Raw genomic sequence first — 14657 nt, 5'->3', positions numbered from 1 at the left:
TATTTGTCAAGCCAAACCGCCCAAAAGGGAAGAACAGTGTTGCTGACTTCACGCCTGGTCAGAAGCAGTCAGACGAAGACCGGATGGATGCGCTCGCAGTGACGCCTGTTTGTCTTCGGATAGCTTTTTCAATGGATAACCTGCAAGTTTTTTTTCTGAAGAGTGGTGTATGTTGTGTTTACGAACTAACTGAAAACTACATGTACTTCAGGAATGGATACATCCCCCTAGACAAGAAGGACCCTTTTTACCAAGCTGAAGTTGAACGCGAACGACTCAACGGATTCCCACTCTGCATGTGCTCCAATTGCATGGAGAATGAAGCTACTGTCTTGGTGCAGATTATGAAACAGTTGAATAAAGAAAATTTTACCGATTACATCTCAAATCGAGTTTCACTAGCGGTTGGGCCTACCGTACAACACAAGAGAAAGTACACAACGACTAGGAACGGACCAGTAACAAAAAAACAAGAGCGACTCAGGCTAGCACCCCTCAAACAAATGTTGAAAAACGATTTCCAAGCATTCTTTGAAGCCACACTGCGTAAAGGAGAGAGCGCGGTACCTTCAGATTTTTTTGGCAAAGACGAGCTGAATGCCATCGTCAAGTATTATGGCCAGATTGAATCTGACAGCGACCTTCGACGTATCATCAAAGGCGAGGCGCTTGCAGGGCAGCTGACAATGCTGATGAACACGATCAGGAAGTTTCGATCGGGGACAAGGCCGCAGGATCATTTCGGGACGTGGCCGCAGGTTGATTTTCGTGGTACGAACGGTGGGGAAGAGCAGGCAATTGAACATAAGATGCAGGTGGAGGATGGAGAAGTAGGATTTGGAGTTGACGTTCAACAGCTGGCATCTACTACGCCGTCAAAGCGACCTCGAAAGAATGCAGTATCCCCCGAGGTCCAGCGGCAGCGAGACGAAGCGGCGGCGATGCAAACAAGGATCAGAGAGGAAAAGACAGAAGCACGACGACTTGAAAAATTGGCTAAACATAAACGACTAGCTGCGCAAGCGGAAATAATGGCTGCAGTGAAAAGGGATCATGGTCTGCTCTAGTACTGTTATCATAGCTCATATCGAGGTATATCATCGGTCGGATTGGCCATTTCTTCATCATCAATTTCCGAATCGTACGAGCAAGGCATATGTAGTTTGAACCGGCTTAGTTGAGGGTCGACACCGATTTCCTTTTGGATTTTCTTGAACCCAAGAAGATACGAGTTTGCAACACGCTTCATTTTATCGTTAGTCTCTTGTACCTTCTCAGAAGTATGGCTTTCCCCACTATCACTATCACTATCCTCATCCATCATCTCCGCATCACTTTCACCCAAGATATCGTAGCTATTAGCCATTTGAAGAAAAACATTCAATGACTTTGCAGTCATGACGTTTTTGTGTGTTTGGGTGAAAACAGTAGCCCCAGTGTCGAGGCGAATCGAGTGCATCATATCTCGGAGCTGAGGAAAAAAGAGCATTAATTTATATTGGAAGGAGAAAATTATCATTTGGACTGACCAGCTGGATATTCATTGAATACAGCCTTTTCAAATGTTCCACTTGAGTTCCAGTGCCCGTTTGATTAAAGAAAAACTTGAGCCAGTAGTTTTGCAGCTCGAGATAGAAATCCTTTGCTACAAAATGATTCTCGCGCCCACTTGGTGAGAATAATAACGAATGTCGAAAGAGTTTAGCAAGAGATGGTGGTAGCAGTTCGGTAAGAGACAGCACTAAACAAGGTAGATAAGAAGAGTAGTTGCGCAAGCCCTTTAACGACTGCGACATTACACTCCAAGTCTTCCATATATTTAAGAGGCGACCTATGTCACCCGCCTTCATGGCTCGGTTGGCTTCTACGACGGTGGAGAATTCCTGAAGCCGAATCAGGAGATTATGGAGCTTAGGTGATTTCCGTTGGGCTGCTTGGTGCCGGGCCTGACCGGTACAATATTGATTGTAGAACTCATCAATGATAGAGTTCCATTTGGAAGTCGGAATTTTTGGACGTGGGTTGGAGGGGTCGAATTCATTCATCCTGTCTTCCTCTGTTCCCATAATTTTCCTGCATTTTGGTGAGATTGATGCACATTTAAGATATGACTCTTGGTTTTTTATACACATAACTTTTGTTAGACTCACTTCAATCCAAATAATATGGTAGCTTCGTGAACTTTCTCAATGTGATTGATCATCAAGGAGAAGTCCTTTTTGGGGAAGGCCTTTGCATTTGGAATTCCAAGTGCCTCCAAACATCGCCACGCACCAGTATCCATTGAATTCTGGTTGTCGCCAAAATGAGCCTTGAAGATACTGCTTGCAATGTTCCACAAAGTGTGGGACGCGCCGAGCTGAAAATGTATATTGTGAAGGCTGTGCTGTGCGTATCTACTTGGTGTCCGGAGAGATCGGAGACAGTTGAAGTTGCGACAGGTAGCCAAATCGCCGTCCATTAGTTGCAAGCGACCAAAAAAGTCGTTGGTGTTGAGGCCAGTTTGAAGTGCAATCGAATCCAAGACTTGTCCCATCCCCTCGGCACTATTCTCTGGGGCATCCATGAGCATGAACATCTGGATTTCCGGTGGTGTTGACGAAATTTTCTCAACTGGAGGGGGGTCTAGGGGAACAGCCTGTACAGTACTTTGAGGTTGAGCAATGTACTCATGCAATACACGGGCAATCTGACTCTTCCAGACAGCCTTGTAAGACTCCTCAGATTCGGGAGTTGGTAGAAACATCCGCGGCTCGATCTGGAATGATGGTACTTTCTTCATTGCCTCGTTGAAAGCATCCATTGTGAGTTCGGAAGCGTCTAGTGTTTCGAGGAGTTCAGCCGATGGGAACTGGGCATATCCCCATGTTCCGTGAAACATACGAGTACTGTGGCCAATAGATTGTGTATGGACATGCTGCTCAATGTCGAGATTATCAATACAAATGACTGGGGAGATCACTTGCGACACTTGACGACTGAAAGCGGTCTTCAGTTTTGACTTTGCCTCCGAGGTGAGTGTCTCAAGAGCCGTAACTGCCGTCCGCCGTCCGCATGCCAAACCGTAGTACAGGAGGTATTGATTAACTCGCTCGGTCACGCCGCCAGCAAGAAATTGAATCCCGTTTCGAAGCTGGAAGCCATTACAACGACGATTTTGAACAAAAGCCACAACACTGCAAACCATTTGCGCAATCTATACACAGGTTTGTCAGTAAATTTTAAGTCTGGCATTTCCACAGTGCACCTACATTAGCAGCTCGCAAGTTCCTCCGTTCATTTGAGTTCAAGGACGTTTGGTACCCAATTTCTTCAAGGTTGAGCCCTCGAGCTTCCGTAGGGTCTTCGTCCATTGCGCCCAACCCAACATTGTTGGACTCATCGCCTTCAGTGGTGTTGTGTTCGATGAACTGCTGTAGGACAGTCGATAGAAGACTATGTAAGAATGGCATACTTTCTGCAATACGAGCATTATCATGTTTCTTTGCAGCTTGACCCAAGAACTCCGCCGATATCTTTGTACTACTCATGAAGCCTCCTTGTGGATAATTGCCGTGCGGGGGGGACTGGGACGCAACAATCTGGATAGCCTGCAAACAAGAGTGGATGCTAGTTCAAATATGTACCTCAAAGTGGCAGGGGTAATAATGGAATATGAATGTTACTTACTTCCTGTAGAACATACGAAGACCATGCTTGCTTCCCTTCTGGCGTCTTCTTAAGTTTATCAGCCATATTCTCGAGGAGCTCCATAGTTGTGCTTAATCCAGCATTGTGCCACAATCTACGCCGATTGGCAACAGCTGGATGACGGTTTTTGAGAAATCCAAGCAAGAACTTTTTTGGGGTTAAGTTATGTTGTTGGATCACTTTGCAGATACTCATCAGTCGAGCATGTTCTGGAATGACAGGTTGCCTTGGCCACCTTGTATCCGGTAACATAGTGTTTTCGCGAAGTAGGATAGATTTGGATAGCTGTTGGTCTTGATGAGTTTTGATGGCAATGGATGGCAAAACTCCGGCGGTGATGTGGTGATGGTCTCACGTAAAACCAGGTGATAAGATGATCTGCACGGTTGATGGCTTATGTATACATAGATCCACAGGATTGACAAGTGCATCAGGCTTGTGAATCCGTGGTGGATCCCCACTTCGAAAACTTCAACATGGCTCTTTTTTGAAAAATTATAAAAAGCCAACGGATGGCGATAGAGATAATCGGAGGATGCCAAATTGTAGGGACAAAAATGTAGCACAGGACGCACGTGGATCTGGCCTGTGGAGAGGCTGGTAGAGGAGCTATAAAAAATTTAAAAACCTCCCAGCCAAACCAACTTCCTGCTCCCGCTTAAATTTTGCGATAATACACAAGTCCCTCCCTGCGCTAGCTTAACAAAGCCTCTCGAGCGGAGGTTCCAGGGGACCCCGCCCGGAGGGCTCTCCGCAGGAGAGGCTTATGAGTTATGTCTTGATTTAAGCAGGAGCAGAAAGGATCTGCTACACTAAAAATCCCAACCAATATAGAAAATCTGAATACACAGAGTTGTAGGTTCTGTTCTTGCAAGGAATTTGAGCCACTCATTTATCTTGTAGCCAGAAAAACAAATCCTGGAGTCCCAAACAAGTGGAGCCTCATTTGGAAGACTTGTGCATTTTTGATCTTTTGAAAAGGTCAACAGATTGGGATAGAAAAAAACTGAGTAGACCAAATTGTAGAGAAAGAAAAGTAGCATAGGGTACAGATAGGGCATATTGGTGGAGAGGCTGGGGGAGGAGCTATAAAAATTTTAAAAACCTTTCAGCCAAATGAACTTTCTGCTCCCGCGTAAAATTTGGGATAATGCGCAAGTCCCTCCCTGCGGGAGGGGCGGCTTTGCCGCCAGCCACAGCGCTCCCACCAGGGGGGACTTGTGTTAAGTTAGCTCCCTGCGGGAGGGGCGGCTTCGCCGCCAGCCAGTGCTACACAGCGAGCCTCCCACCAGGGGGGACTTGTGTTAAGTTAGGTTCCCACCAAACTGTGGAGAGGACAGCACTTCAGCGCACACCAACAGATCAAAGGCTGTTTCTGAAGCTCGGCTCCGAAGCAGACACCAGTCATTGCTCCATCAAATTTTACATCAGGTTTGCTGCTGATGATACCCTCCTAGAATCAGACCCCAGAGGAACAATCTTATCTTCTTGATAAGGACACAGACGCTCTAATTGACCATCTACTTGGGAAATCAATAGTGTCTACCAATCCCAATCCAAAATCAAACCATATTTTGGATAAATGTTTTTGAATCATTTGACATGATTGATACCCAACAGTATCAAGAAATTGAGATATAATTCTAAGTGATAATGCAGGGGAAGATTTAGTTGATGAATGGATTTAACTCTGAATCAGCTCCCAATTAACTATCATGGCCAATTGAGCAGCATGGAATTGATACCAAGAGGGAACTAAATAGCTGAGGTCTACAACATCAAAAAGCTTTGCTGAGCACTTGGGTGCCTCGAGCAAACTCTCAGAACAAATCACTGGATTTACTTAGCAGGTTAGCTTCTTGGACCTGGATATGAATACTGACGATGAATTACAGTTTAAAACTCAAGATTAGGTTGGAAAGGTGATGTAATATACTCAAGTTCCTAAAACAATCCTGTATGAATTGTGGCTGGGATTTAGGCTTCCTTAGATAATCACAGCCAAAAGCATTCGGAATTTCATGTTTGCATGTTTGTATAATCAACCTGAAAGACTTCTTTTGGATGATGAGGTCAATAATATGTATTGTAGAACTCACTGTGATAGTAGAAGCCTTCCCTAAAACAGAACTCGGTTTTCCTATGGGGCCGGGGTTCTAAAGTATCGTTTGCAATGTCCACCGCGTCCTCTCAGGCATGATACAGATTTGCAAAGTTTGAAGAGGGATGTAAATATGCATATACAAATGCGGTCATGTGCAGGCAGACACATCCGAGATCAGAGCAAGCCATCCCACGAATCCCCGGCTCGTTCTGGTCGACTCGAGCGTGTTTGGCAAGCAAACAAAGCCTGTGCATGAGGTGGTTGCCAGTCTAGCCGGAGGATGGTTCCTGCAGGGAGGGCTAGTCGGACCGGGGGCTGGCTTGGCGCTGTTCGGGGAGCGGGCGCGTGACAGGCTGCTGTGCGGGTTGTGAAATGGCCGTGGTGGGTTTCGGCTGTTCGCATCCAGACCGGTCAACAGGCCAACTCCACCAGGAACACTCCATAGAACTTTTTTTAGAATATTATTTAGACAGATACATACATATTTTTATGCTGCACGATACGACCAGCGCCGCCTGCTGCTTATAAGATGCCTCTGTAGCCCACATCACCTCACTCCCTCCCTCCCCCCACCCGAGCGACGATGGCCAACCATCCACTGAGCCTCTCAGCCGACCCTGCCATGCTTCTCCTCAGCCACTCTGCCGCTGCCGCCGATCCTGCCGACGAGGACAACAACAATACCCCCACACTCGCCCATATGCCCGCCCTGCCCAGCACCCTCAGCGCCGACCATCAGCTCTTACCCTGGCTGACACCCCTGCCCACCAACTCATCCTCCGCCTCCTCCGCCTCATCATCATCCTCCTCCTCCGCCTCCTCCGACTCGCTCTCGTCACCCTCCTCCTCCTCCTCCTCCTCTCCATCGCTCTGTCGCCATCATACGCTCGACCCGCTAGAACCCGAAATCCCGGCCTGCTTCGCCTCATCCTCTCTCTGTCTATCCACCCCTGCCTCCAACCCGTCGTCTACTCGTGACCCTCTCAAAACTACCCGGCCCATCTTCCTCCTCCCCGGCCCAGCCCTCAACCATCCCCACCTCAACCTAGCCTCCCCCCAAGCCCTCAACCCCCCGCCGAACTTCGCCATCGTCGCCCCAGGAATCTTCCGCTCAAGCTTCCCCAAACCCGAACACTTTCAATTCTTGGCTCAACTCAAACTACGGACAATCTTGTAGGCACTCTCACGCCCCCTTTTCTTTCTGGCTTTCTCTGGCTGATTTTCTTCACGTCGGCGTAGAACTTTGGTTCAGGAACCTTACCCTCTAGAACTCGTAAAACATTACGAATCAGTCGGGATTAAACTTATTCAATATGCCATACCAGGAAACAAAGTTAGTTTTGTTTGCTTTCTTCAATGCATCACCGCCATCCACCATTGTCATCGGCCACACCCAGAACACCCACATTGCAGTCTTTAACCGAGTCCTACACCCAAAAAAACACCCCGGGAAGATCTCTGCTTTTCAACAAAAACCAACCACTTTTCTCCCATTTCTTCCCTTTTTTTCTTACCTCTTGCTCGTGTCTGGCGGTTTTACCTTTGCTCCTCCTAGGAACCGTTTGTACATAGTAAGTGTACACCTGCCGTCACTCATTGTCGAGCTACAAAAAAAACAAACATAGGAAACAGATCCGTGGGATGCAGCTAAGCCTGAGCTCAACTAACCGGATCCTTTTCTTCATTGCAGTCCCCGAAGACAAGATCAGATTGGCGCTGCGTCAAGTCTTAGACGTCCGGAACCACCCGATGTTGATTCACTGCAACAAAGGAAAAGTTGGTCACAGCTTCCTCTCGACCTCCCTTTCGTTTCTGACACGGTTTTAACGACGTCAATTTTTCTGTGTGTGAAGCACCGGACAGGTTGTTTAGTGGGCTGTCTCCGGAAACTGCAGCATTGGTCGTCGACGGCAATCTTTGACGAGTACCGGCGCTACGCGTTCCCCAAGTCGCGCAACATGGACCAGCAGTTCATCGAGCTCTTCGACCATTCTCCTGTAAGCCACACACTCCCACCGCCTTTTTGTGAGTTTTGCTAGGGGTTCTGACGGCTTTTATCGTGAATTGTGTAGGTTTGGGAGGAGGTTGATCCCGACTTCGCGCCCGAGTGGCTCGACTTGTCTATGTGACCGACCCTGTCGCTCCCCCGGCCCCCGTTCCTCCTGGCCCCTATGGACTCTCTCTTTTCACCCTCCACTCGTGTCCCCCAAACTCACTCCCTCAAAACCTCCCCTCCCTCCGTCCAGACATCCCACAAAAGAAAATAACCCCGGCCTCATGTTCTCTCTGCCTCTCTCACATGACCCCTTTTTTGACTAGTATCTAATTATCATCATCATCTGATCACATCACGTATTTATCACACACATCCCTTTTCTCCCTTCACACACACAAAGACACCAAAAAAATCTGATTTTTGTTCTTACTTTGAGATGGATCATTTCTTTTTTGTTTTGTTTGATGGATCCCATTTTTTTCTCCTTTTTTCAAGACAAAACAAACTAAATGAACCAACAACATCCCACTTTTTTCAAATGTTTTTTTGTCAGCCAGGTGTTTTTGAACTTTTGTTTCCTTTTTTTGTTATTGAAAAAAGACCCATGTCTTTGCCCTACACTCCAATCTCTAATACCCAGGCCAGGTTTTCTCCAACCACCCTTCCCCCTTTTCATTCATTTGTACCCTCCTTCTTCTCTTTCTTTTTTATCAAAAACACCCACAAGAGACAACCAACCAAATCCTTTGCTTTCTTTCATGTTTTCTTTTGTTTGTTTTTTTGGTCATGATGATGATGATTTTGAGGCCTAGGAAGATGAGCTTTACATATGTGTAAGTACCATTAATTATAATCCCATTGAATAATTAGCAAATCAAATCAGGATGAACACCTGATGATGGACAAACTTGTTTCCTTATCCATAACATGTAAGTGATAGTTTTGGGCCTTTTGGAGGCTGTAGATTCTAGTTCTATCCAGGCTAAGGTTTCTGACCAGCCAGTTTTTTTTTTTTTTTTTTTTTTTTTTGGCCCCTACATTACAAACCCAATGCTAAGTACATGCCATAAACCCATAATTATGGGTTTATAACCTGTAACTCCATGACTATGGATCTCATAAACCCATAGCCATGGGGTCCAAGCCTGTCCAAGCACTCATCAGCCCATAGCTACAGAGTCTGAGTGCCCTCTTCACCTCTCAGCACCCTTCACACAATTTTGATCCACACGCGGCTGTTGCCAACTGCTTCTCTTTGAGACTCAAGACCATCCAAGAGGTTGCTCATTCAGAAAATCAGTGTCAGATCCTGCCAAAGTAGGCTGAATCTCCTGTTGTTTTTTTTTCCTCCCAGATCCCAAAATTCCGAACCAGGGACCCCCGGGGGTTTAATCTGTACAGTAATATGCCCCTCGCAACTGTACATACATCCCTTGGATGCATGCAGGTGCCACTCACGCAAGCAGGAAGATTAAGATTGTGGCAAATCCTGGCTACCAGTCACTTGCAGGCAGAATAACCACAGCAAGCACCAAAGGTAAGTGGCTGGGTCCCTGGATGTCAAGCAGATACAGATGAGAACTAATGCATCATCCCAATCTGTTGCACACGATCAAACAGGATCACTCCTTAGGAAAAACAACCTTCATATGCATGGGCTTAATTTGGCCTGCGTCTCAGATCTGATTTTGCGGGCGAGGCCGTACAGTAATATGCCCCTTGCAACTGTAATCAGTGTTTTCTGCCCGGCTGCAGCGGTTTTTGACTGTGGTACAAGGTTTGCTTTGCTTACCTGTATCCATGGGTGCAATCCTGGCCTCTTTCTCAATTGATGAGATTGAGGTTGTTCACTTAGGTGTGTAACTTCACACTCACCACCTATGTACATAGATCTGGCAATGATTGTGGCCATCACCTGTTATAATTTAGACACAAGAAATTCATGTAATCTGATTGTTACTATACAATTCTGAAGAAAAAATAACTCAGGTAAGTGATGTTAGTGTAATCACTTGTCACTCAGAATTTCTTTCAGCTTAGCTTCACTGGGCACAATCCATAGGGATGGACAGACATCTTTAGGCGGGGATGGCAATGTCATTAAAACTATGTATGGGCATCATGGGTTACAGATTTAAAATTTGCCCAGTTGAGTTGGGGTTTTTTGGCAGTGCTAGATACACCAATGGAATAGTCAGTCCAAAGAAGGTCTCATACCCTTATTGTTATAGTTTACAATCACAGAACCAATCATCTTACTTTGTGTCTATTGAAGATCTTGGGTAACCAAAAGAATCAGAATCTGGACATTTTTTTCAAAAATTATGCCTTCACTCATGAGAAATGTTTTAATTCATCCATGCACATGGCCTGGACTGTACTTCTTTCTGCGTATTGGGTTAGTGTGCAATAAAAAAATGTGAGGGAGGATATGTACTACATGTACCATAAAACCTGTAAGATTGGTGTGCTACAGTCAGCTCTGATCTAACCCATACTTGTGCTGAGCCTGAACCATACTCTCTAGTAAGCCATACCAAAATGGTCCACCAATTCACTACTTTCTGGGTAAAACCCCCTTCAATAACACATACCCTTCACTTAACCACAGACTTTTTTGTCATGACCAACTTTGATCACTTTGCAAAAATAAAATTGTACAGTCACTGGCTTTGGAGTGTTGCACTGGAGCCCTGAGAAAATGAAGTTACAGATCAGATTCTGCCTTCCTGTTGGTGGTTAATGCTGTAGGTGGAAAAACCCTTGAGCGTATTACTCCACCTCAACCTCCTCTTGTCCCCCATGTCCTCCAAATGTGGAGTTTGTCCACCCCACCCTCCAACAGTTAATTCTTCTGTGGTAACCCAACAAATGAGAAAATAGTATGGGAGTGAGGGGATAATGATAAAACCAGATATAAAACCAACCTGTAGCATGGGAGACTGGTAGAGTGGTTACTACCAGGTCTAGCAGACTGATGGATAATGGATGAAACAGGGAGAGGGTGTGGGATGGCTAGAGAAATAAAAGACTTACTTTAAAAAGGTACCCGGCACCGCCTGCACCCGCCCCGCACCCGCCCAGCGGTGCCAGGTGCCCGTTTTTTTGGCAAAAAGCGGTGCGGTACCGGGGTACCGCCCTTAAGTACTGCTCATCCCCAGTCGGGGAGCCGGGTACTCCGGCACGCAGCCACCTTTGGACGGCCATTGAGGGGATCAATTACTCCTCTCAATGGCCGGCAGGGGAGCGTGTCCTCTTCTTGACGCAATCAAGAGGAGTTAACATTTCCCTTGATGGCATCCAGAGGGGGATGGACTCCCATTGGTGCCATTGAGGGGGGTAAAAACTCCCCTTGATGGGATTGAGGTGTGTACTCCCCTCAATTTCATTGAGAGGAGTACACCCCCCCCCCCCCCCCCCCTCAATGTCATTGAGAGGACACACTCCCCTCCATCGAGGGGAGTGTGTCCTCTCAATGACGTGGGGAGTGCATCCTCTCGATGACAAGGGGATTGCGTCCTCTTGATGACGAGGGGAGTGCGTCCTCTCCAGCAGTCAGACAGGCGGGTACCCAGGTACCCGCCTGTCTGACTGTTGCACTAACAGCAGTTGGACCCAATCATTGGGCCTCAGGACCCAATCAGGTCTTGGGACCCAATTGTACCCGCGGGCCGCGGGTACTTGGCTCTTGCACCCAGGTACCCGCCATTCGCACCCGGGTACCCACTCCATGGGTGCAGGTGTCTGATTTTAGTGAAATTTTGTCTGGGTACCCGGGTACAAAGTGCCATCCCTAGATATAAATATTCTTGAAGAAGGTGGATAGTGCTCATTTCTACCCACTAACCATCCTTCATTATCACACTGGAAATCTCAAGCATGTAGAACCTACATGTTCAGCTTGCTAATCATTGATTGCAAATAAATATCCGAGTAATCCTCACTTTATCCGAGTAATCCTCACTTTATCCAAGTAATCCTCACTTGATCTTGCCATCAATGCCAGTTTAGTGTTTTTGATCACAAAAAAGTTTGTTCCAACTTCCAGGGCGCCTGTTTCCCCTGGCAGACAAGTGAAGCACTCATTTTTGATCCCTTACATGGTGTGCTGTGTTGAGTTGGAGATCTGTCATTTCATTTTCTATCTCATATTGTGTGCTTTAGACATGTCACTTTATTTCTTTCAGTTCACTTGTATGTCACATGGTCATGTAGTGTACTGGAGGCAGCAGACGTGGAAGGATTCCCTTTTCTCATCCTTCCACCTCATCATCCACTCACCGGCGCCGTGTCTGCTGTATCCAGGACTTGTATTGCTTATTATGCTGGACCCCTGAGCTGGGTAGGGTTTTCCTCCGCATGGCTCAACCAGGTCTTGGGGGAAGCTCTGTACATCAGAATGCCAAGTGCAACTGTAGCTACTCAATTGTTATTTTGTTGCAGATAGGGCATTCAATCTTGGAAATTAGCAGAAAATCCAAAAATGGATCATCAGACCAGAATATCCTTCAGGGTTCATTTGACCTCCACAATGGATTCTGTCAATCAGTTTTGAATATTTGGCTCCAAACATTTAGGGGAGGTTGCCAATCAGTACTGCCAAGAAACCTGTCTACTCAGACTTCTTTGTAGATTTATAAACTGTGCTTTTGGGATTGAGAATCCTTCCTTTGTCTGCAAGTCTGCAGCCATTTTTCTCCCTGTGAGCCCTCCCGGTGGCTTTCCCCGGGTTCGAGAGGCTTAGGGCCTGTACCATAGCCCGCGGATTCCAAGGATCTTGCCCGGGATTCACAACTTTCTGTGAAATCCGAGCGGCCCAGAATCCGGAGTACCATAGCGCTTATTTGTCAACCGCATAATCCGGGGAAAACAGGCCATTTTCCTCAGTTTGGAAAAACGGCTCCCCCCTATTTTTTTGCCTCGGATTCTGCACTCCCTTCCCTGGTCCTTGGACCATCAAATACATTGTAAATATGTACATATTGTGTTTCCAAGAATGCTTGGACGGATCTTCAAGCTGTGCACGGCTGTGCACTCAAAATCATGGGCTTAGGGATCCAGATTTTATTGTGAAGCTCATGTCTGAACTTCACTGCTAATCACCAATACTCGGTCACAGCAGGTCACAGCCAATGGAAGCAGGATTGGTTGCCTGCAACGGTCAAGGTGAGTCCCCTCAACCATCCCATCAAAATCCGTTCAGCTTTCCTTTGCTCAAGATTTCCAGATTGAAGAATGTTGCGCTTTGGTATTGATCTCTTCAACCGAGAGGATCTGCCACCCGGATACCTTACAAGAACCAAGCAGTACCGTATTCGTGGGATCGGCCCACTGCCAGCGCCCGGAAATCTTGTGAGTTATCCTCTTTGTCGGGCTCCTCACAACTGCTAGCAGTAGCCCGGAAGTTGATTTCTTGTGTGTATCTTTTTGAAGGCTCAAATAATCAGCTGCACAACATCGTTCAAACTCTATTATCAAAAGAACCAGGGACAGACGAAGCCCACCTGGAAACCAATTCCGTCCGGCAAAAAGTTCCCGTTTGAAATCATGGTGGAATCAATGAATTTTGATGCCTTCCAAAAAGCCGTGGCCGACGCATGCGATAAGCAATTTGCAAACGCTGGGAAGATCATCGAAGATGCGCTTGAAACTGGCTTTCCCCATCTTGACTGGGTAGTAATCATGAACGTCCACAAAGCAAATGAATTCAAACAAGCGGCACGGTATACAGTCAACAACGAAGCATCCTATGCCCACTGGATAGCGACGGTCGTGAAAACCAGAAGTGATCAGACTGACGCATGGTTGGAGCTCAAGATGGAAAATCCAACTGAATCCGCCAAACGACTTGCAGCGGCAAACGAGGTTCAAGAACATGTCTTGACCAAGCAGGCCGCCAAGGATGCCACTTCAACGCGCAAAGCACCCAACAATGCTGGTCCTAGCGGTGACGTAATTGAGGTGCCGGCAGGAAACTTCCGTGCGCTCAACTGCATCATGAACAAGCTTTATGAACTCCACAAGCCCAACAGCAAGTATGCGGGTGTGCTTCCCGTCTTCATCGATCCCGCCGATCCTAACCGATTCATCGCCCTGAAGACCCCCATGATCCAGAAATGGGCCAAAGCCATCGTGAGTTTTTTTTTCTTTCTAGCTTGAGATGATCTACAATCTGAATCCGTAAGATGATCTGTTTTAGATGGACAACGTGACCGGAGTGTCAATGCACACACCTCCTGGAGAATTTAAGTTTGAACACTTATCGAAAAAAAGCAAAAAACCAACAAAATCACGGCGGATCGTGGTTGTAGCCCCTCATGCAATCCCGACGATTCAATCATGAACCCGGATCCCGCTTTTGTCCAAGAGTACGTTGAGTTTGTCAAGATCAACCCTTCTAAGAAAGAAGGTGTCCTTAAGTTGCTGGACAACAACGATATCACCCCTCCTTGATTCTTCTTGTCCAAAAACATCACGCATGAGTGCATGAGTAGATGGGGCTTATCCAATGGGATAATTGCCCAGTTGAAGGATAATGTCCACAAGTTCTTAGATATCAAAAAATGAGTACATTCCACAATTACTTCTAATTAACCCAACATTGTTTAAACACCTAAATCTACAAGTCAGGTTTCTCTTTATTTTGATCTTATCCACCAATCTAACCTATTACCATCCTTCTGTAATACAGATCTGTACTTACCCGTGCAATATCAGCTTAGTAAAATAATTATACAATTGTTTCGAGTGATCAGTGGACTTGCGGAGCCAAGCGGACAGACTCAAGCTTCCCACCAGGGGGGAATTGGCTGAGCATCCGCATTGGCTGATTTGTGAGAGCCTCTACCAGGGCATGCTTTACCATTG

At 46.5% G+C, this 14657-nt stretch overlaps 2 protein-coding genes across 2 annotated transcripts; both read left to right on the top strand.

Annotated features, from left to right (window-relative positions):
- Positions 1-200: 200 nt before the first annotated feature.
- On the top strand, positions 201-1067 carry PtA15_1A877 (uncharacterized protein; the record flags this gene model as incomplete). Its single annotated transcript, XM_053165949.1, has 1 exon — positions 201-1067. One exon carries the CDS (start codon positions 201-203, stop codon positions 1065-1067), a length of 867 nt encoding a protein of 288 aa, XP_053017090.1.
- Positions 1068-6377: 5310 nt separating this feature from the next.
- Positions 6378-7923, top strand: PtA15_1A876 (uncharacterized protein; the record flags this gene model as incomplete). Its single annotated transcript, XM_053165948.1, has 6 exons — positions 6378-6967; positions 7034-7127; positions 7350-7365; positions 7485-7570; positions 7648-7791; positions 7867-7923. 6 exons carry the CDS (start codon positions 6378-6380, stop codon positions 7921-7923), a joined length of 987 nt encoding a protein of 328 aa, XP_053017089.1.
- Between the last annotated feature and the right edge of the window lie 6734 nt (positions 7924-14657).

This window comes from Puccinia triticina, chromosome 1A (assembly GCF_026914185.1).
Source record: "Puccinia triticina chromosome 1A, complete sequence".
NCBI lineage: Eukaryota > Fungi > Basidiomycota > Pucciniomycetes > Pucciniales > Pucciniaceae > Puccinia > Puccinia triticina.
This window is presented reverse-complemented; position numbering and strand designations above follow the sequence as displayed.